At 34.0% G+C, this 22,031-nt stretch overlaps 3 protein-coding genes across 4 annotated transcripts; 2 read left to right on the forward strand and 1 right to left on the reverse strand.

The window, feature by feature from the left end:
* The first annotated feature begins 2,148 nt into the window (after positions 1–2,148).
* On the forward strand, positions 2,149–4,781 carry LOC116109841 (glycylpeptide N-tetradecanoyltransferase 1-like). Its single transcript, XM_031396078.1, has 2 exons — positions 2,149–2,264; positions 3,239–4,781. Exon 2 carries the CDS (start codon positions 3,263–3,265, stop codon positions 4,610–4,612), a length of 1,350 nt encoding a protein of 449 aa, XP_031251938.1. The 5' UTR covers positions 2,149–2,264; positions 3,239–3,262; the 3' UTR covers positions 4,613–4,781.
* A 738-nt stretch (positions 4,782–5,519) lies between these two features.
* Positions 5,520–9,097, reverse strand: LOC116109826 (telomere repeat-binding factor 4-like). Its single transcript, XM_031396060.1, has 6 exons — positions 8,906–9,097; positions 8,040–8,245; positions 7,621–7,705; positions 7,256–7,339; positions 5,923–6,202; positions 5,520–5,817 (listed from the first exon to the last, which is right to left on the reverse strand). Exons 1-6 carry the CDS (start codon positions 9,053–9,055, stop codon positions 5,786–5,788), a joined length of 837 nt encoding a protein of 278 aa, XP_031251920.1. The 5' UTR covers positions 9,056–9,097; the 3' UTR covers positions 5,520–5,785.
* Positions 9,098–12,369: 3,272 nt separating this feature from the next.
* Positions 12,370–21,969, forward strand: LOC116109794 (dihydrolipoyllysine-residue acetyltransferase component 2 of pyruvate dehydrogenase complex, mitochondrial). 2 transcript variants are annotated; one of them, XM_031396020.1, is made up of 20 exons: positions 12,370–12,655; positions 13,325–13,409; positions 14,082–14,158; positions 14,339–14,436; positions 14,537–14,577; positions 15,121–15,176; positions 15,261–15,335; positions 15,449–15,541; positions 15,646–15,715; positions 19,001–19,173; positions 19,286–19,358; positions 19,553–19,644; positions 19,855–19,940; positions 20,011–20,086; positions 20,595–20,662; positions 20,743–20,809; positions 20,898–20,993; positions 21,080–21,182; positions 21,277–21,372; positions 21,494–21,969. In XM_031396020.1, exons 1-20 carry the CDS (start codon positions 12,617–12,619, stop codon positions 21,562–21,564), a joined length of 1,635 nt encoding a protein of 544 aa, XP_031251880.1. In that variant the 5' UTR covers positions 12,370–12,616; the 3' UTR covers positions 21,565–21,969. The 2 variants fall into 2 exon arrangements, with proteins under 2 accessions (XP_031251880.1, XP_031251879.1); XM_031396019.1 differs by lacking the exons at positions 12,370–12,655; positions 13,325–13,409; positions 14,082–14,158; ... (4 more) ...; positions 15,449–15,541; positions 15,646–15,715 and adding exons at positions 15,724–15,940; positions 16,610–16,694; positions 17,367–17,443; ... (3 more) ...; positions 18,546–18,620; positions 18,734–18,826 and having other exon boundaries at positions 18,931–19,173.
* Positions 21,970–22,031: the final 62 nt, after the last annotated feature.

A 22,031-nucleotide genomic window follows, 5' to 3' on the forward strand; every position in this document is an offset into this window, starting at 1 on the left:
TTTCCTTTAGTTAAATACTCAAGATAAGTCACTCTTTTGGATTACAAGGTAAGAGGATTTTTTTTTTTTTTTTCTTTAACTTAAACTTCTTTTCTTTTAGTTTTCTTAATTGATGAAAGATCATGAGCTATGCGTTTTTGCTGAGTTTAATAAACGAGTTTGAAGTAGGAAGATTAAATTACGAGATTTTAATGTGAGTTTTGATTTAATCTTGTTTATATTGATGTATGAGTTAATTAGTTATTGTTTTGAGTTGAGTTTGATAAATTTTGGCTACTTATTGAGTTAATTTTGAATAGTTTAAAGAATTAATAAAACCCTAAGTTATAGAGATTTGGGGATTATGCAACGTTTTCAGAATATGAAAAAACGTCGAAAATAATTGTAGCATTGATAATTTGGTATATATAACTTTTAAAAGTACATTTTTTATACTCATTACTTCAGTATATATTTTATTATAAATTTATAAATTTTGATGTTTTGAACCCACTGACTCAAAATCTTGACTATGTCCCTGTTTATGCGTGTCTATGTAAGTATTGATAGTAGACAAATCTGATGTCCAAACTCCAAACAACTACAAATTACTGGTACTAAACTGAACCCTAATAGTGTTTTATGTTTTATGAGTAATACTACATATATAAAGAAATCTTTATACAAAGTGATATGACAGAAAAATGAATAAAAGAATTAATATAATGAATTTAACTTTTTGTATTCACTATTTCATTCATTTTCTATCACATCACTTTATATATAAATCTTTATTAGATTTTTTACGAGGATCGGTGTTTTATTATTATAATAGTAAAAACAAGCAAGGTGGATCATGGTCAACTTAGAAAATAAAGAAAAGGTAAAATATTCTTTAAAAAAAAATTAATTAATTAATTAGTGGAGCACAAAGAACTTTACGTAGCCATTCCTTTCTATATAATCTCAATTATTTATTTATAATAATATTATCAATTAATCACTTTTATGAAGGTTAGCTTTTGATTAGACATTTCATTACTTTGGTAAGTGGCCCATTGTCCAAATGCAATGGACTATGACTACAAAAATAAATAAAAGAAAAAAGAAAAAAAAAAGTTACTAATCTATGTGTATTCTATTACTTTTGACAATTATTTCTTTATATTAATTTGTCCCATTTGCTATTTTTTTCAAAAAGTCATAAAGTAGGAATTTCTGAAAATGGTTTTTAATACAAATTATTTAAAAAATAAAAAATAGATTTTACATAATACTCCCTTCGTTTCTATATAAGTGTCATTTTAAGTTTTTACACAGTTTTTAATGAATCAAAAACTATGTAGAGAATTGACTTTTTCCTCATATTACATGTGGGAAAATTTTGTTTTTCCTGCTACAACACGTGCGTGAAATATTAAAATAAAGAGAGACAAATTATGAAAGAGAGAGAGAGGAGTGTAGGGCAGGGTAGAGAAAAAGGTGGAGAGAGGAGATGAGGGGCATGGTGGAGAATAAAGACGTGGGTCAGAAAACATTGAAAGAATAGAACGTCATTTATTTTGAAAAAATTATTACCCTCAAAACGACTTTTATTTTGAAACAAAGGAAGTATTTCATATTACAAGTAACACCAAATAAACCAAAGTTACATATTCGTGGGTAACCCAGATAGTTAAGGCAAATTAAAAATAGTATAGATAAACGTATTGTCTCAGGTTTGATTACATATATGAGCATCCTCAATTTAAGTGAAGGTCGTGATGGCAGGTTGTTGCGCTATTTCCCTTAAGGATTAGTCAAAACATCTTGATTACGAAAAAAAAAAAAAAGATTAATATATCGCGATTAACTAAATTTTGACATAAATAATAAATCATGTTAAGATCATTTAAATATAATTTCAGAAAATAAAAACACATCGGAAATACATTAACATAAACCGTTATACAAATGAGATTATTTGAGTTAGCACGAATGAACTCAAGATTTGGCATCTTAAATTTTCAATATTAAGTTTTTTTTAAATTTACGGCCTCAAAAATTTACCATAGTAATATTTGAAAAATGATATTTTTTATTAAATTATTTTTAATTACATAATTCCATGTATGCCCACAGTGTCAATATAAAATGACCAAAAGGGTAGAGCTATTTTCACTGTTTTCAATAATACCCATCGAGTCTGTTTCTTATGTCTTCGTACTCAAACAGTCAAACCCCACTTCACTCCTCTCCATGAAAGCTTAGATCTTTGCTTCTGCTTCACTCTACAAACACTGCAGGTAACACTTAACTTGTATTGCTTCGTAGTTTTTAAAGCAAAGTTCAAATAAAAAAAGAAAAGAGTGTGAGCTTTGATTTTGTGTTTGTTTTTTCCTTTTAAAAGAATGAAAAATGAAAACTTTCTGGACCCATTGTGTAACAATAGTTGTAGAAGTGATTTAATGGAACTTTAGTTGCTTTTTTTATCTGTTTTAATGACTTTTTGACTTTGTAGATCTTGGAAATTTATGTTTTTTGTTTGTGGGTTACATAGGTTGTTGTACTTGCATTGTGTTTTCTGTGTGTTTGGATACTAATAAAGTCCTGGAAAATGAGAAGAACATGGAAAAGGAAGTAAAAGGGTTTAATCATTTGTATGTGGATGTTGAGGTTTTGTGTTTGTGTTTGTAAAGTTGTTTGCTGTTTCAGCGTTGTAACCTTTTGAGCCCTAATTTGTACTGATATTAGCTTTCTTTGTGTTCTTGTTGCTACAGATTAATGTACATTACATTGGCTTCATTGATTGTTTATTTTTCTTAATTATTGTAGGCAAGCTAATTGAGTATTATGGATTTGTACGTTTTCGAGTGCTCATGGTGCTTTTGATGTGGATTTTAGGATTTGTTGTTCTCTATAGTGCTGTATATGAATGTCCTTTACTAGGCTCACTTAATTGGCTCAAGCTTACATAATTTATTTCTACATGCTTTAGTTGGAATTACTGATTTGTTATTTTCCGTTTGGTTTGTGAGAAAAAGAAAAGATAACAAATTCTGAAGTCTAGTTTTGCTTGTCGAAAAGGATCAACAAAACTATGGCAAATGTAGATTCAGTAGGCTCCATTATGTTGCATTTTTTGCTACAATGAAAGACCTGAGACTTAAAAAAAAATTAGTTTCTTTTCTTCTGCTGCCCTTGTAAAACAATAAAATGGAATTTTATTGTTGCAATTCTGTTTTTTTGGTGAGATTTGTAACTAGTTGTTTTCTTACAGACTGTTCTTTGATATTCTTTCCAAATGGCTGGTAGCTATGGATCTTCTGGTACAGCTGAAGAGACTCAAAACCCTAATCCCCTGAAGAGGCTTGCTGATGCTGGTAGAAAAATTGATGTACTCACTGGACAAATTGAAGGTATGCTTGCTGGAAAACTTAAAGATATGCAAACTGAACAAGTTCAAGATTCACTTTCTGTTGAAGTAAGACATAAATTTTGGGAAACACAACCTATTTGTCAATTCAAGGATATAGGAGACGTCAATTTGCCTGAAGGCCCCATTGAACCCCCGAGACCTTTGTTTGAAGTTAAAAAAGAGCCTTACAATCTCCCAAACTTTTATGAATGGACCACTTGTGATATGGACTCTGAAGAAATCTGCGCAGAGGTGTACAACCTTCTTGCCAACAACTATGTTGAGGATGAGGAGAACATGTTCAGATTTAATTATTCAAAGGAATTTCTTCGCTGGGCTCTTCATCCGCCTGGTTATTTCAAGAACTGGCATATTGGTGTCCGTGTCAAAAGTTCAAAGAAGTTGGTTGCATTCATCACTGGTATCCCTGCAAAAATCTGGGTCCGCGACAAAATTGTTCCCATGGCAGAGATTAATTTCCTGTGTGTTCATAAGAAGTTGAGATCAAAAAGGCTTGCTCCTGTTCTGATCAAAGAAGTGACTAGGAGGGTTCATTTGGAGAATATCTGGCAAGCAGCTTTTACTGCTGGAGTAACTATTCCGACACCAGTGACCACTGCCCAATATTGGCATCGCTCTTTGAATCCTAAGAAGCTTATTGATGTTGGGTTTTCTAAACTGGGAGCAAGAATGACAATGAGCCGAACAATTAAACTTCACAAGCTACCGGAATCACCTATGACTCCAGGGTTCAGGAAAATGCTGCCTCATGATGTTCCTGCAGTTACACGGCTACTTAGAAAATATTTAAGACAGTTTGCCATTGCACCTGAGTTTAACGAAAATGATGTCGAGCATTGGCTTCTTCCAAAAGTAGATGTTGTCTACAGTTTTCTGGTTGAAAGTCCTGAAACTCATGAGATCACTGATTTCTGCAGCTTTTACTCTCTTCCCTCTTCAATTCTTGGCAACCAGAACTATTCAACGCTGAGGGCAGCTTACTCGTATTACAATGTTTCCGTAAACACCCCCTTGATTGATTTGATTAATGATGCTCTTATCATGGCCAAACAGTTGGACTATGATGTTTTTAATGTATTGAATATTATGGAAAATGAATCTTTCTTGAAGGAACTGAAATTTGGAGCAGGTGACGGTAAATTGCAGTATTATCTCTACAACTATCGGATAAAAGATGAATTGAATCCATCAGATCTGGGGCTCATACTCTTGTAGTCTGAGTTCTGAAACTTTTAGTTTGTAGTATGAAGCTAATGGAAGCACTCTTAGTGATATTGCCTTAGTTAGTTGTGACTATCAAAGGTTAGATGCTAGGTTTTAATGTACTAATTAATTAAGCTAATCTTGTGTAACTTTCCTGGACTGGGATTTATAGGCATTTATCTAATATTGACTTTGTTACTTATTGAGGAATCCATGAGGATTGTAATCTCCAAAAGTAGCTTCTAGTCTGGTCATTACTGTTTCATCCTGTGTCCTTTTTCGGTCCTTGTTTTTGTTTTTCTGCATAGTAGTTATGGCTCTTGCTGAGATTTCAGCATCTAGAAAAGTTTTGGATGTTAAATCTTCCACATTCTAAAACCATAACACACTTTCAATTTATAATTAATATGTGTAGTTGAATCTTCCCTCAAGTTGATCCTTGACTCCTTGGAATGCTCTCTTGCTTCACAAACACAAGCCTAAGTTGAAAGCCGAAACTAAAGTTCACGTTGAACTTGAACCCTGCAATATTTTTTAAAACAGAAAACAATGACCTCTGGCTATATAGGTGTCCATGAGAGGACTCGAAACTCAAATCTTGGGGGAGTAAACCGCAAGCATGATCATCCAACTATGCCCTCATGGGTCACACCCTTACTGAGAGTCCTTGTTATTTTTCAATTTAAAGTCATTAAACTGGGTTTTAGTTTTAATCTAGCCAAATTTGTCATCTTTTGACCAAAGGGTCTTTTGCCAGGACTTACCAAGTAATAAGGAAAAGCACCCGCGAAGTTTCAAACTTCAGTTCCTATAGAAGCTGCTTGGGCAAACTATCAAAGCATACAAACTCCACAAGCAATTAAAGGAACACATGAGATAACAAAGATATTGATATATTAGAATTGATATTGTTATCCCTTGAAGCTGCATTGGGAAAAATATTAAGGTAAAATTGTTGGTACCATGACACTTAAATGCACCTTTTTTCAAGCACTGAATTCAGTATTCTTTATAGATAAAACCAAAATTTGTACATCAATCTCAGGTGTCACTGATCTCACATGGACAGGATCTTGATGCGTCTCGAGTTACAAAACGACGAGCGTTCCACTGGATCAATGAATTTACATACAAAACCTGATAACACACTAAATCTCTACTTCTCTTATCACTTACAATTGACTGTCAAGCCAAGACAACAATCTCACCGTGCGAACCTGCAGCAGAAAACCCCAAAAAACAAGGGAAGAAGTCAATAGAGATTACATTTCAGAATACCATAACTGAATGTTAAGTTGGTAGGCATGTGTGAACAAAATTACATTGTTCATAGATCTCTTTCACTAGCTGTAACATTGCATCAGTATCTTCTGCCATCTTTGAGACTCTTTCAGCCTCCTTAACCGCTTCAGCAGCCAAAAACGATTTGTTTTCTGCTTCAGCAATTCTATATGCTGCAGTAATTGACGCTTCCTCAACAGTCTCACCTGAGGTGATTGATGCAGAATTCTGAGGCGGCCGTAGCCTCACATCTTTTTGCTTTGGAGTAGGTGTTTTCATTCCCAATGGGGTATCTTTTCTGATCTTGTAGCAATTTTGAACCTACATTGGACGTTATCAAAGAAATCATGTAAGATTATCCTCAAGAAAATTCATCTATGTGATATCAATTTCAAAATCATGCAATGCAAATGCATGGTAGTATGTAGCCTTGCAAAGATACGTTACTTCTCCAGTCTGAAAAATACAAACAATTAAGTTTCCTAGCTAAAAAGTGTCATGGACACTACATCGAAAATGATAAATTTTTGGACAGCATTACCATTCAGATTGTCATGACAAAAGTAGCCAACATGACTGGTAACAAAGAAAACATTGGACATAATCTTAAATATGCTATCAAGAGCCAATACCATGGTTTTTCATTTGGGCTTTGCTTAATTTAGATTGTGAGAAACTGAACAGCAATATAGGAATAAATATTGGGTATAAAATCAATAATTGTTTGACCTTCAGATCCTAAAATAAGTTGGTAGATAAACTTTCTAAACAAAGATTATAATGGATTCATAAGCAATGGGCGAAATAACAATTAGGTAAATGATGCTAAAATTGGAATGAGGAAATGTTAGCAATGATTAATGCAGACCTCTAGCTTGGTTGTTAGCAGGGGTAGATTGATTACTCCATAGCCAGGTCTCACATTTTAAAAAATTATATTAAATATTTCTTTATGTTTTAAACCTAAAGTTATACTTTTTTATCCTTTTCCTCCATGCTAAATTGCTAACTTTCGCACCCGCCCTTGTGGTGAAGTTCTATAACTGTGTCTTCCTCCAACAAAATAAGACAAAAAATAAATAGATTATAACCTTTGCTGGTATCCTATCATATCAAGGTAGTAAAGTAGACAGGAATAAAATAAATAATCAAAATGTGAGCAATTAAATTTTTTGGGGTTGGCACGATAATAAAATCATTTTATAATACCAATTTGAGTTCATTTAGAAATAAATCCAAGGACATCTAAACCACGCCTCTAAACTGGAAAAAGCAGATTAACAAAAAAAAAAAAAAAAAAATACCATTCAGCTTGCAAGAAAATTAAAATTCACATCAGACATTCTATTTAAGCATCAATAAAAAATGATTCACCTTTTCAAGTTTGCCTTGTGAAACAAGTCTTCTCAATCTTGAGCCCAATAGTCTTCTAAAATTATTTGGCACCTTATGCCTTTCCTGCAGTATGTTCTGAACTCAGCTGTAGTAGAAAACGATAGCTAGCCAATGCAATTGGTTTAGATATCAAGAAAAGGCAGTGGACATCCCAGGTTTATGTTTCAGAGAGTTTTGAAATATGCTTAAGTCTAGGTTTGTTAGTATCTGGTTTTCCTCTCATCCTAAAAATCTAAGTTCTCTGACAAGGATTTCCAGCTAAAGATATTTTATTGTCTGATGCAGCCATTTCAAATGAAATAAAAGCTACGATGTTGCAGGGAACATGGAGATTTCCATCTGACCTCAATAAAGTTGACAATAGTGCCAATGTCAGATCCATTTGTATCTTTTATGGTTGAAAGAGCTTCAAATATCATTCCATTGAACCTGAGAAATAAACAATAGTATCAAGTACCCCTAGATAATAAAATAAAATAACTATAAAACTACTCTCACACATAGAAGACCATGAGGATGAAGAAAAGATCACATGCTTTCTCTAATAATAAATAATGAGTATAAAATTTTGAAGAAAGAATAACAAAAGAAATAATCAGAAACACAAAATTGAACCAATATGCTAGAGATATTTCTCCACCCAAAATCTTTTTGTCCTACTCAAAACATATGTATAAAAAGAAAAAGATTTAACCAACAGAAGTTTAACTACTCTATACATCATTTATGCAAAAGTGAGAGTAGAAGGAAAACAAAAACATACCGTGGACCATTCTTCCCATCCGAGGCACTATTGGGAAGATCATCAATGACAGTTCCAGAAGATGCATTACGAGGAAGTGAAGCAGCAGGAGCAGAATTTAAAGTGTTTGAGAGTGGAGCAGGAGTGATAGTTTTTAGCTTAAGAGCTCTTGATTTGTCTTTTGAGCCTTGCTGAGTAGTACTAACACTCAAATTCCGCCATTTGTCCTGGGTAAATGAGCAAGGTGAGACAAAGCATTCACCTCTAATTTTCCGAAGAAAGACACAATAGCTGCCGAAGCTTGCAGAGAGAATGCCAATAACCATGTGCTCAGATTTACAAAATCATTAAAAAAAAGAATATACACATAACACTACAATAAGCCTCAACTTTTATTACAGCGCAATGCCAGAAATAACCCACCGATTTCAACAACTATGTCCATCCATAGTTACACTCCAGAAAACGATTTCATCACAATAGCAAATACTACTATACCACCAAATTTTTTATTTTTTTCATAAAATCCCAGCTTCTAGCTTCCATAACAATCCAAACCCCTCTTAAGCTGAAAATCTACTTCAAAATGCTAAAATAATCACTTTACTACCATAAAATGCCACTTAAACTCAACCCAGCAAACCACATTGTATTAATACCATAAAATTTTACAATGTAACTCCAAAAATCAACAAAATAACCCCTAAAAATCAGACCTTTAGCTCAACGAACATCAGGGTTTTCAATTTATAATTTCTCAACGCAACAAAAACTCTACACACAAACCAAATTCAAACACCAACCCATTTCAATTCCCACCAAAAAAAATAGAGCTAGGGTTTTAATTTCATTTTAGAAGGAAAATTAAATAACAAAATCCAACAAACCTTGAGGTCAATATTGGAACGGTGAGTGAGAAAAGGGGCAAATTCGGGATCTTTCAAAATGTTCTTCCACTTCCCCGGGCCGTGCTTCGCCACTCCGGCCAACAGCGCCTCCTCCTCCTCCGCCGTCCATTTCTGCTTCTGATTTCCCATTTTTCCCTCTCAACTATCTCCACGTTGTTCTTCCTCTCCGGTGTATTTGTTCGTCGTCGTCTCCGTGAGACCGTGACAGAGAAGAGGGAGTGAAGTATAATCGTTGGTTTCGGACTATGTCGTTTTCTGCTGTCTGTATTGTCGTTTGGTTCCAAGGACAAAAATGACAAATTGTGTTTAAATGTTTTTTAAAAGTCTAAAATGCCCCTAATATCGTCAACTAAAAAAAGAGTAATACTACACCCACAACCCTTTCCTACAAACTTTCTCTCACAACCTTGACGTGACTGCTTACAATTAATTCATAAGATTTGTTGTAAACTGACCAATTATAAACTGTCACATCAGGATTGTGAAAGAAAGTTTGTAAAAGATGATTATTGGTGTATTATTATTCTTAAAATAATAATAATAATATTATACCAACAACCTCTCTTATAGACTTTCTCTTACAATCCTGATATGACAGCTCGCAATTGGTCAGTTCACAACAGGTTCACATGGGTCCAACATGAGTCCTACTAATTAACTGTAAACTGACTAATTACGAGCTACCACATTAGGATTATGAGAGAAAGTTGTAAAAAATGGTTGTTAGTGTAGTATTATTAAAAAAAAAAAAATACTAGAGGTATTTTAGGCTCCGTTTGGTTCACATTTTTACGTTTTTGGGAAAAAAAGTTAAAAAAAAAGTTAAATTGGGTGGGTATTACGATGTAGGATTTATAAATTAATAAAATACCCCTTATGTTTGTTTTTTTACAAAACACTCTTATAATAAAACATTAAAAGTTAACAAAAATACCCCCAACCCACCCATCAAATACGAACAACTGGCCACCACCGTCGGAGGGTGGCTGGAGTCGTTGTATCGACGCATGACCGGCTGAAACTTGCTGGTCGTGCGCCGATATGGCCTTTTCCTACTAAATCCACTGTGGATCTGGTCGGCAAAGGCCAGATCTACGGCTAGATCTGGCCATTGAAGGCCAGATCTGGCTGTAGATCTTCGTTAACGACGACCATATGTTGGCCGTCGTTGACGACTAGTTACGGCCAAAGATCTGGCCGCTGGCCTTTTCTGACCAGATTCACCATGGATCTGGCCGAAAAATGCTAGATCGACGCACTACCGGTAAGATCCAGCCGGTAGTGTGCCATCCTACTAGATTCCGACCAACTTTCGGCAGTGGTGGTCAGAATCTGGTATAATGTGGGTTTAGGGGTGTTTTTGCAATTTTGAAAAAATATTTAGGGGTATTTAATTAAATTAATAAATTTAGGGGATTTAAAAAAAGTTAAATAATATTGGATAATATTGTGAGTTTTTGGGCATTTTACTGTTTAATTTTATTGGGAATACTAAAAGTAGTATTCCCAAACTTGAGCCAAACGAAGCCAGACTTTTAACAAAATTCTTCGAACAGTTGTTAACTAATAAGAATTTAAGTGTTACTTTTAGATTTTAGTGGACCTTATGGTAACTAGATAAACTTCAAGGACTCAAAATTTTAAATGTATTCAACGCACGAATAATTTAACTTTCCCCCAGAATCCGAAAAAATGTCAAAATAGTACAAATAGGAAAGCATTAAAAGACAAAATATAATTTCCACTTTGTACAACATGGTTGGTGTAGCAATAAAATAAACCCTAACGTGTGACCCATCTAACCGATGACAAAACCCTAAAGTGAGAAAAACCTACCAAGCAATGCAAAAACATGAACGTACTATATATATGTTAGAACACAATAAAGAATTCGGTATGATTGTCAAATGGCTTTTAGGTATGGATTCTTTAATAATTTTTAATATATATTAAATGCTAATAATCGATCATTCTGAGATTAATCTATACACGTTAAAAGTTTTAAGATATAACTATACAAAAAATGTACTAATGGTTCACAAAAGGTAAGGTAGCCTAAGATATCGATGAAAAAGGCCTAACGAAGGTTTGAGATATTATTGCAAAAACATCATCCAATCAACAATCTCGGAAAGGCAATGGGCAAATATTAATATAATAAAGATAGATGACAAACCTCTTCAACTAACTTTTCTCATAAATATGACATGAAAACTCGTAATAGTCAGACGAAACCCATTACAAGCTGTCATGTCGCGTTTGTGAGATAAGTTAATGAGAAGGGTTTATGAGCGTTATTACCCTTTTGATATTTAGAGTTTTTTCAAAGGTCTAATAGGCTATTGCAACTTGGATTTGCCCATTGGGCATTGCATGGGTCAAGATTCTATGTACTTATTTATACTTGATTTTTTGTATGCATTCCCACTATATTAAGTATCATTTCTTCTCCCACACAAATACTATGATACTCCCTCCGTTTATAAATATCGTTTTGAGGGTGTAATTTTTTTTCAAATTAAATGACGTTGTCTTGTCTGTGACCATATCTCCATTCTCCTCTTTTTTTCCAAGGGCCCACATCTCCTCTCTCTCTCTTATATTAAATTAATTAAATAATTCACTTATGTGCGCAGTAGGAAAAACAAAGTTTTTCCCACCTATAAAATCAGAGGAACAAATCAAATTGGAGAGAAATGAAATTGTTTCATTAAAAATTATATAGAAACTTAAAACGTCATTTATATTGAAACGGAGGGAGTATATAAATAGTTGATCTTTATAATTTTTTAACATACAAACCAAAGGTGAACACCTGATTGTTAACTTCACAAACCCTAAAATTAAAGGCAATGATCGTGCATTCATCATTGATCCACAAGTTAAAAGTTTTAAGATGTCCGCACCTAAAAAGTGTATATACATGTATTCAATCTTAAATATGAACTATTTGACATTGTCTAAGTGTAAACCAAAATCTAGTAATCGTCTATTGCCTTCAAAAATAGTATAATTAAAGGTAAACATTGATAATTGACTTTGATCTGCACGTTAAAAATTTAAAGACGTTTGTACTTGTCGTCTGATCCCATGTTAATAACAAATTACATAAATGCATTTTCATTCATCTATACAATAAGAAGCAATGTGCTAGGCATTAACAAGAAAAAAATAAAGGGTGTCCATTTTCATGTGGTTTTTGATAAGTACATAAAAATAAAATGAAAACAATAAAAACAATGAAAATACTTGTTGAAAACAAGTTATAGTCCAATAATAGATCCCCAACTTCCCAAAAATAACAAATCATCACCATCTATTAAACCACAAAACCCACCAAATCAACGGCCCACATTCACTCAAAATCTACAACAAATTGTAGAAAATAATTAAATAAAAAAATAATATATTGTTACTGACATACAACTAAATACAGTAAATTAAAAATTAAGGAAATAAAAACGAAAAAATAAAATAAGAATAGTCAAGTGAGAGATCTATTTGGCTACCAAACCCTACGAATTTTCACGTTTTCCACCAAACTAAAGTGAACCCATTTCGATTTCATCTCTGTTCTTCATCTCTGATTGAAGAAACAAGAAAAAAGACCCAGCTTTTGAGTTGAAGTTTCGATTTTTAAGGGTTTTTCTTAGTTTCTTTTTCCAAAAATTTTGTTTGGAGTTACTAGTGATGGCTTATGCATCTCACATCATCAACCACTCTAAGAAGGTACCCTTCTCTTAGTTCTGATATAATTCTTGTCATTATCATCATTATTATTGTTATGATTATTATTTTTGGTGTAGTTGAAATAATTTATTTATTCTTTCCTAGGGGGTGTTTAGGTTTGATTTTTAATTTTAATGAATGAGTGTTATATGTATATTTAGAGAATAAAAATATCAATTTGAAGCTTAATTATACTGATGGGTTATTGTTAAATTCTGTGTTTGAGTTGTTTTCAGCTCAAATTCAATGTGTGCGTGTGTATTAATTATTATTTTTATTTCTTTACTGAGACTTTGGTGATCGAAATAATTTATTTGATGGTATTGATATTTGATGTTTGTGTTTTGGGAGTTGATGGTCTCATTCACTGATTTATTTTTTAATCTTGGTAATTAAATTTTGGTTGTTGAATTTAGTGAGTTAGCTTTAGTTTTTGGCTGTTTATTGGTGTTTGATTCGGATTCTGACATCAGAGGCTTATTAGATTACTGGGAATTTCAGAAAATACCGTCCATGCTCTATTAAGCTTTGGTCACACTAATTTTACGATCATAGACTAAGTTTTATCGGTTTAATTATATAGTTTGTGTAGATGTTGTGTGCATTGGATATGAATATGGATATCAATGCTGTGAATTAACTCATTGCCTTTTGTGTTTCTGTTTGCAGTTAAGGAATGTTACCAGTATACTGCGGCATGAGCATGCTGTTCTGGCCCGTTGGTTTTCAGACGATGCTTTCAGTAAAAGAGATGGTATGTAGCTAATATTGATGTTTCAGGGTTTACTTTCATAATTATTGCTTAGGTGTTTGCTAGTTTTTTCAATGAATTCTACCCATCTAAGATCTAAGTTGAAGGGTATTTTGGATATGATGACGATTATATCCATATGAATGTGAGAATTAAGAGAGCTTGACATGCATAGAAGGTAGTATCTCAGGTTTACGCAGCGTGTATCTTAAACATGTTGATAAGTTGGCACTCATGTTCCTTAGAATGCTTGATATTTTGTACTGATATGAATTTCTTTGGAGTATTAGCACAAGTATTAAGAAAAATAAAAAATGCAACTTGTCCAATCAGTATACCGACATCCCTTATTTCTTGAAACTTAAATAAGTACACCAATGGATAGTGTGGGGGCGGGCTCTTATTTTCCTTTCTAGTACTTATCATTGTGATAAGGAGTTTCCAGTATCAACATTATCTTAACCTTTTACATGGATTTATGGCATTAATGTTGGGGAAGAATTTCTGGCATGTAGTGATATATCTGAATGATAATTTTCTGGTGATTTTACTTGATGGAAACCTAAGTTATATGGTATTTCAATGTTGAATGTACATACTACTTTGGGAAGTACAGTAATGTTATGTTTGTAAAATTTCATTTCTATCATTTTAAGCTAAGTTAGTTTTTTTCAGATCTTTTAAAGCTTCGCCGTCATGGCTATGCGCCTGTGGAGAAGGAAAGGGTCTTTAATTCAACCATCAATAGCACCGTAAGTGCAGTCATCTCTTTTTTTAGTAATGGAGCAGTAAATATTGACTGTGATTGGAGCCTCTATATAGTTCTTTCTATATTCTTCTCTGGGCTTGTCTACTTTATTTATTACTTTCCATTAGTCAAATAAGTAAGGTCCAGTTTGCAAATGCCAACTGTTTCAAATCTTGTTATATAGGTATCATCATTTGGTGTATTGAAGAAAAATCTTTCAAGTACAACAAGAATAGCAGGAAATACAGTGGTTGGATCGTTATCAAATAAGGGATTTACATGGTATGTTGCCCAACATATTGCCAGTTGTCTTCTTCTCCTCTTTGGGTCAAAATCTTGTTCATGATTTTAAGGACCTGACGTTTGCATTATTCATTATCAGTTCACAGGTACACTCAAGGAGAGGGTTTGCATCTGATACAGGTACATTGTAGTTTGTCTTGAAGACTCTTCTATACATGTTTCTATAGCTCTTTAAAATCTTTTTAATTTAGTCTAAACTTAGTTTCAAAGGAAAACACACTTTTTGGACTTTTTTCCTCGTTTTAAGGTTCTAAATTGCATTTCATGTGGACTCTTCGCCAACTTTTTATACAACTTGAACAATATCATCCCCTAAGTTAGAGGTCATCTGACTGTATGTTACTGTCATCTGTATTTTATGTGACTCCGACGACTGATTTCCTTCACGTTTTGCTTTTGCCTTTCCTAGATCTTTCTCATTGTCAACTGTGTTGTGCAGCACTATCCGCTTTGCAGTAGTGCACATTTTATTCTTGAAAATTGAGTTCAGTGGTTACACCAAAAATCACTACGTTTTACTATTTCTCTTCTGCAGACTTGACAATTATTTTGTTGATTCCAGGAGTTCTCCTTTCTAATTTTTGGTTCAAATGGGTTAATCACAATAAAATTGGAGGGTTACTCATTCAAATTTGTTAACTAGTGTTGAAAACTATCTTCCAGGTCTTCCTCCACACCAAGAGATTGGAATGCCCTCTCTTTCACCTACAATGACAGAGGTGTGTACCTTTCTCGATCCCGCAACTAAAATTATAACATGCTAGGTTTTTTTTGCTGCTGACAAATTCTTTACTGCAATGCAGGGGAATATTGCTAGGTGGTTGAAGAAAGAAGGTGACAAAATTTCTCCTGGTGAAGTTCTATGTGAAGTTGAAACTGTGGGTTCCCTGTTTTGTTTATTGTTTGAATTTCAGTACTTGATGGAATCTGAGGTTTATCTACATTGATCATCTTGGAAATTTGACATTAAACCTTTTATTTATATTAACAGGATAAAGCAACAGTTGAGATGGAATGCATGGAGGAAGGTTATCTTGCCAAGATTTTAAAGGGAGATGGGGCCAAAGAAATTCAAGTTGGTGAGGTATTGATCATGTGTTTAGATATGTTCAATTTTTCTTCTCCTTGGAGAGGTGGGATGGGGTTGTTTAAGTAGGCAAATGAAACGGATTTTGTACTATCATATAGGTAATTGCTATTACTGTCGAGGATGAGGATGACATCGGCAAGTTTAAAGATTACAGTCCCTCACCATCAGGCTACCAAACCCTACGAATTTTCACGTTTTCCACCAAACTAAAGTGAACCCATTTCGATTTCATCTCTGTTCTTCATCTCTGATTGAAGAAACAAGAAAAAAGACCCAGCTTTTGAGTTGAAGTTTCGATTTTTAAGGGTTTTTCTTAGTTTCTTTTTCCAAAAATTTTGTTTGGAGTTACTAGTGATGGCTTATTCATCTCACATCATCAACCACTCTAAGAAGGTACCCTTCTCTTAGTTCTGATATAATTCTTGTCATTATCATCATTATTATTGTTATGATTATTATTTTTGGTGTAGTTGAAATAATTTATTTATTCTTTCCTAGGGGGTGTTTAGGTTTGATTTTTAATTTTAATGAATGAGTGTTATATGTATATTTAGAGAATAAAAATATCAATTTGAAGCTTAATTATACTGATGGGTTATTGTTAAATTCTGTGTTTGAGTTGTTTTCAGCTCAAATTCAATGTGTGCGTGTGTATTAATTATTATTTTTATTTCTTTACTGAGACTTTGGTGATCGAAATAATTTATTTGATGGTATTGATATTTGATGTTTGTGTTTTGGGAGTTGATGGTCTCATTCACTGATTTATTTTTTAATCTTGGTAATTAAATTTTGGTTGTTGAATTTAGTGAGTTAGCTTTAGTTTTTGGCTGTTTATTGGTGTTTGATTCGGATTCTGACATCAGAGGCTTATTAGATTACTGGGAATTTCAGAAAATACCGTCCATGCTGTATTAAGCTTTGGTCACACTGATTTTACGATCATAGACTAAGTTTTATCGGTTTAATTATATAGTTTGTGTAGATGTTGTGTACATTGGATATGAATATGGATATCAATGCTGTGAATTAACTCATTGCCTTTTGTGTTTCTGTTTGCAGTTAAGGAATGTTACCAGTATACTGCGGCATGAGCATGCTGTTCTGGCCCGTTGGTTTTCAGACGATGCTTTCAGTAAAAGAGATGGTATGTAGCTAATATTGATGTTTCAGGGTTTACTTTCATAATTATTGCTTAGGTGTTTGCTAGTTTTTTCAATGAATTCTACCCATCTAAGATCTAAGTTGAAGAGTATTTTGGATATGATGATGATTATATCCATATGAATGTGAGAATTAAGAGAGATTGACATGCATAGAAGGTAGTATCTCAGGTTTACGCAGCGTGTATCTTAAACATGTTGATAAGTTGGCACTCATGTTCTTTAGAATGCTTGATATTTTGTACTGATATGAATTTCTTCGGAGTATTAGCACAAGTATTAAGAAAAATAAAAAATGCAACTTGCCCAATCAGTATACCGACACCCCTTATTTCTTGAAACTTAAAAAAGTACACCAATGGATAGTGTGGGGGTGGGCTCTTATTTTCCTTTCTGGTACTTATCATTGTGATAAGGAGTTTCCAGTATCAACATTATCTTAACCTTTTACATGGATTTATGGCATCAATGTTGGGGAAGAATTTCTGGCATGTAGTGATATATCTGAATGATAATTTTCTGGTGATTTTACTGGATGGAAACCTAAGGTATATGGTATTTCAATGTTGAATGTACATACTACTTTGGGAAGTACAGTAATGTTATGTTTGTAAAATTTCATTTCTATCATTTTAAGCTAAGTTAGTTTTTTTCAGATCTTTTAAAGCTTCGCCGTCATGGCTATGCGCCTGTGGAGAAGGAAAGGGTCTTTAATTCAACCATCAATAGCACCGTAAGTGCAGTCATCTCTTTTTTTAGTAATGGAGCAGTAAATATTGACTGTGATTGGAGCCTCTATATAGTTCTTTCTATATTCTTCTCTGGGCTTGTCTACTTTATTTATTACTTTCCATTAGTCAAATAAGTAAGGTCCAGTTTGCAAATGCCAACTGTTTCAAATCTTGTTATATAGGTATCATCATTTGGTGTATTGAATAAAAATCTTTCAAGTACAACAAGAATAGCAGGAAATACAGTGGTTGGATCGTTATCAAATAAGGGATTTACATGGTATGTTGCCCAACATATTGCCAGTTGTCTTCTTCTCCTCTTTGGGTCAAAATCTTGTTCATGATTTTAAGGACCTGACGTTTGCATTATTCATTATCAGTTCACAGGTACACTCAAGGAGAGGGTTTGCATCTGATACAGGTACATTGTAGTTTGTCTTGAAGACTCTTCTATACATGTTTCTATAGCTCTTTAAAATCTTTTTAATTTAGTCTAAACTTAGTTTCAAAGGAAAACACACTTTTCAGACTTTTTTCCTCGTTTTAAGGTTCTAAATTGCATTTCATGTGGACTCATCGCCAACTTTTTATACAACTTGAACAATATCATCCCCTAAGTTAGAGGTCATCTGACTGTATGTTACTGTCATCTGTATTTTATGTGACTCCGACGACTGATTTCCTTCACGTTTTGCTTTTGCCTTTCCTAGATCTTTCTCATTGTCAACTGTGTTGTGCAGCACTATCCGCTTTGCAGTAGTGCACATTTTATTCTTGAAAATTGAGTTCAGTGGTTACACCAAAAATCACTACGTTTTACTATTTCTCTTCTGCAGACTTGACAATTATTTTGTTGATTCCAGGAGTTCTCCTTTCTAATTTTTGGTTCAAATGGGTTAATCACAATAAAATTGGAGGGTTACTCATTCAAATTTGTTAACTAGTGTTGAAAACTATCTTCCAGGTCTTCCTCCACACCAAGAGATTGGAATGCCCTCTCTTTCACCTACAATGACAGAGGTGTGTACCTTTCTCGATCCCGCAACTAAAATTATAACATGCTAGGTTTTTTTTGCTGCCGACAAATTCTTTACTGCAATGCAGGGGAATATTGCTAGGTGGTTGAAGAAAGAAGGTGACAAAATTTCTCCTGGTGAAGTTCTATGTGAAGTTGAAACTGTGGGTTCCCTGTTTTGTTTATTGTTTGAATTTCAGTACTTGATGGAATCTGAGGTTTATCTACATTGATCATCTTGGAAATTTGACATTAAACCTTTTATTTATATTAACAGGATAAAGCAACAGTTGAGATGGAATGCATGGAGGAAGGTTATCTTGCCAAGATTTTAAAGGGAGATGGGGCCAAAGAAATTCAAGTTGGTGAGGTATTGATCTTGTGTTTAGATATGTTCAATTTTTCTTCTCCTTGGAGAGGTGGGATGGGGTTGTTTAAGTAGGCAAATGAAATGGATTTTGTGCTATCATATAGGTAATTGCTATTACCGTTGAGGATGAGGACGACATCGGCAAGTTTAAAGATTACAGTCCCTCACCATCAGATGCTGGTGCTGCTGCACCTAAAGAGCCTTCTCCTCCACCCCCACCAAAGCAAGAAACAGTTGAAAAACCAGTCAGTTTGCCTGAGCCTAAGATCTCAAAACCTAGTGAAGCTCCTGCCGGAGATCGTATTTTTGCCAGTCCTCTTGCAAGAAAATTAGCTGAAGATAACAATGTTAGTCATATTAAATGCAATTTTTTAGGGCAATAATGGAGATGGTTATTAATTTCTAGTCATTTCTAGCTAACATGTGTTTTTTTCACCTTTTCTTCCTTGATGAAATTAGGTTCCCCTTTCAAGCATCAAGGGCACTGGTCCTGATGGACACATTGTAAAGGCTGATATTGAAGATTATTTGGGTATCGTATTTATTGTTTCTTTGCTGAGAATCTGATAAATCTGATAATTTTAATATTTTGTTTATATCCCTTAATATAAATATTATACCTGCTGGTTAATAATATGTGGTACAAGTATTATTTATGTATTTTCTTTCCTTTATCCTTGAATATCACATTAAAGCTGATTTCTAAAGAGTTTTCCTATCTTGTAGCTTCTCGTGGGAAAGAAGTTTCAGCTAAGGCTAAGGATGCAGCAGCTGCAGCTTTGGACTATGTGGACATTCCTCATTCTCAAATAAGAAAGGTGACATATCATATATTAGTCTTATTTTAACTAATTTTGGTGTAAAAAATTTATTCTATGGTTTGACTCTGCACAAGCCGGTATCTTCTTCTAACTTGGTGGTATCCCCAACTTCTTAGAAATACACCTTTCGCTATCTTTTACTTTTTTCTTTATTCTTTGCCAAACCAAGACCTACTCTGAAGCTAATATCTGGTGTAATTTTGACAGGTTACGGCTTCACGCTTATTACTCTCAAAACAAACTATCCCACATTATTACTTAACAGTAGATACATGCGTTGACAAACTTATGGGGTAAGTATTTGTTTCTACCATCTTTGAATTATAGCCTTTATTGCACGTTTTCTGATAGCTATGTTTGCAGTTTGCGGAGTCAACTGAATTCCATACAAGAGGCTTCTGGTGGGAAACGTATATCTGTCAATGATCTTGTGATTAAGGTATACTGCTGTTATTGTACATAATTATTGAGCATTAAGATGTGAAAATTGGTTCATTTTTTGGTTATTTTAAGCTTATGGTTTTACATTTGCGAATTTCTAAGGCTGGAGGTTTGTGGGATACAAATTCATTAAGCCTACATGACATTTTAGGTTTAAAAAACGAATAAATGTGTATTGCTTGGGAACCTCTCGCCTCAAATTATCTTGAAAATGGTCCTTCTGACTTTTTTCTCATGCCTATATTATTATTTCTTTGGAATATCAAATTTGAATCTGACCTAAAAATTTCATATAAGCCTTTAGAATTTTTTAAAGAAGTCTGTTTTCTGGCAGGGTGCTTCTGTCACAATCTTAGAATTACTATTCATACAAAATTGATTATTGAAGTTAGTTGTTGGACTAACATAAGTAGTGATGCTGTGTCCCCCATTTGATATACTTTTGTTGTTGATTTGGCTGTTCAGAATTTTTTTTTATAGAGTTTTTAATTTGTACATAACTGCAGGCTGCAGCCTTGGCTCTTCGGAAGGTTCCTCGGTGCAACAGTTCATGGACTGACGATTATATCCGCCAGTAAGTAAACTGTAATATAAATTGTGGTTGACTTATGGTATGGACTCAATCTGAGATTTTTCTTTTGACTTCTGGTCCAGGTACAACAATGTGAATATCAATGTAGCAGTGCAGACAGATAATGGACTCTATGTCCCTGTTGTCAGGGTGAGTGGCTGTCTTGTATGGCAGTTAAACAATTTTTTGCTTTGGTTCTATTAGTGGTTCCACTGACAAGAATTTGCATGGCTCTTAGGATGCGGACAAGAAAGGCTTATCCACAATTTCTGAAGAGGTCAAACAATTGGCCCAAAAAGCCAAAGAAAACAGCTTAAAACCAGAAGATTATGAGGTCAGGGTAACATTTAATGATTGTCTGTCGGTGTGCGATCATGTTTTGTCATTGTTATCGTAATTCTGGTGTTTTCTTTTTTGCAGGGAGGCACATTCACAGTAACCAATTTGGGAGGACCCTTTGGCATCAAACAATTTTGTGCCATTATTAATCCTCCTCAATCTGGCATTCTCGCAGTGGGATCTGGTAAGATCAGCACCTAATTTCTTAAAGCTATATTCATCATTCTTGTCAACTTTATTATAGCCAGTTTTGATTTTTGGGTCGTAATCTTGAGCAGCTGAGAAGAGAGTTATCCCCGGTGCGGGCCCAGATGAATACAAATTTGCTTCATTCATGTCTGTAACACTAAGCTGTGATCATCGTGTAATAGACGGTAAGTAATAGCTCAGTTAACGTCTTTTCGGGTAGGAATTAATTCGAGTCGAGCTTTATTGTTTTACTCAATACCCTTTTGTGATGATGTTGTGAACCTGTTGATTGTGCTTCGTTTACAGGTGCAGTTGGTGCAGAATGGCTAAAAGCATTCAAAGGATACATTGAGAATCCAGAGTCCATGTTGCTCTAAATCGAACTCTCCTGTTCATGTTTTTCCCCCATTTGATAAATTCAAATGCTCTTCCCTCTCTGCATCAGTTTAGATGAGAATACTTTTTAGTTCAATCCCAGAAGTTGGGAGGAGGTTCAGTTGACATGATTTCAGTGCAAGGCATAGTGTTTTCTCACTTAATCAAAGTTGAAATGATTTTTTTCCAGAATAAAAATGCACAGGGGACTGAGGCATGAAACTCCAAACATGATTTTGCAGAGTGTAATTTTCCCCTTTTATGTGGATAGTACTTCTAAATAAATCTAGGTGTTTTTTTGTCATGGCTTTTCATATTTCTTTTACCATTTGAATGGTCTCAAAAATCACTGGAAATTCTTTCTTTGTGCCTCAAGAGCTAGTCCATTCTCTTCTAAATGTTTGTGTGAAGTTATTTTGTGTTCGTTTATATTCCATCTCCATAGCAGTAATATATCCCAAATTTCTGA

The sequence above is a fragment of the Pistacia vera genome, unplaced genomic scaffold (genome assembly GCF_008641045.1).
Source record: "Pistacia vera cultivar Batoury unplaced genomic scaffold, PisVer_v2 Contig59, whole genome shotgun sequence".
Classification (NCBI taxonomy): domain Eukaryota; kingdom Viridiplantae; phylum Streptophyta; class Magnoliopsida; order Sapindales; family Anacardiaceae; genus Pistacia; species Pistacia vera.

Excerpts from the sequence above, each read along its gene's own strand:
- LOC116109794 (XM_031396020.1), top strand. The coding sequence starts at position 12,617 with ATGGCTTATGCATCTCACATCATCAACCACTCTAAGAAG. Across the intron at positions 15,336-15,448 it reads TTCTATGTGAAGTTGAAACT|GATAAAGCAACAGTTGAGAT; the intron begins GTGGGTTCCCTG and ends TTATATTAACAG. Across the intron at positions 19,645-19,854 it reads CTCATTCTCAAATAAGAAAG|GTTACGGCTTCACGCTTATT; the intron begins GTGACATATCAT and ends TAATTTTGACAG.
- LOC116109826 (XM_031396060.1), bottom strand. The coding sequence starts at position 9,055 with ATGGGAAATCAGAAGCAGAAATGGACGGCGGAGGAGGAGGAGGCGCTG. Across the intron at positions 7,706-8,039 it reads GATGGGAAGAATGGTCCACG|GTTCAATGGAATGATATTTG; the intron begins GTATGTTTTTGT and ends TTTATTTCTCAG. Across the intron at positions 7,340-7,620 it reads CTATTGTCAACTTTATTGAG|GAAAGGCATAAGGTGCCAAA; the intron begins GTCAGATGGAAA and ends AACATACTGCAG.
- LOC116109841 (XM_031396078.1), top strand. The coding sequence starts at position 3,263 with ATGGCTGGTAGCTATGGATCTTCTGGTACAGCTGAAGAGACTCAAAAC.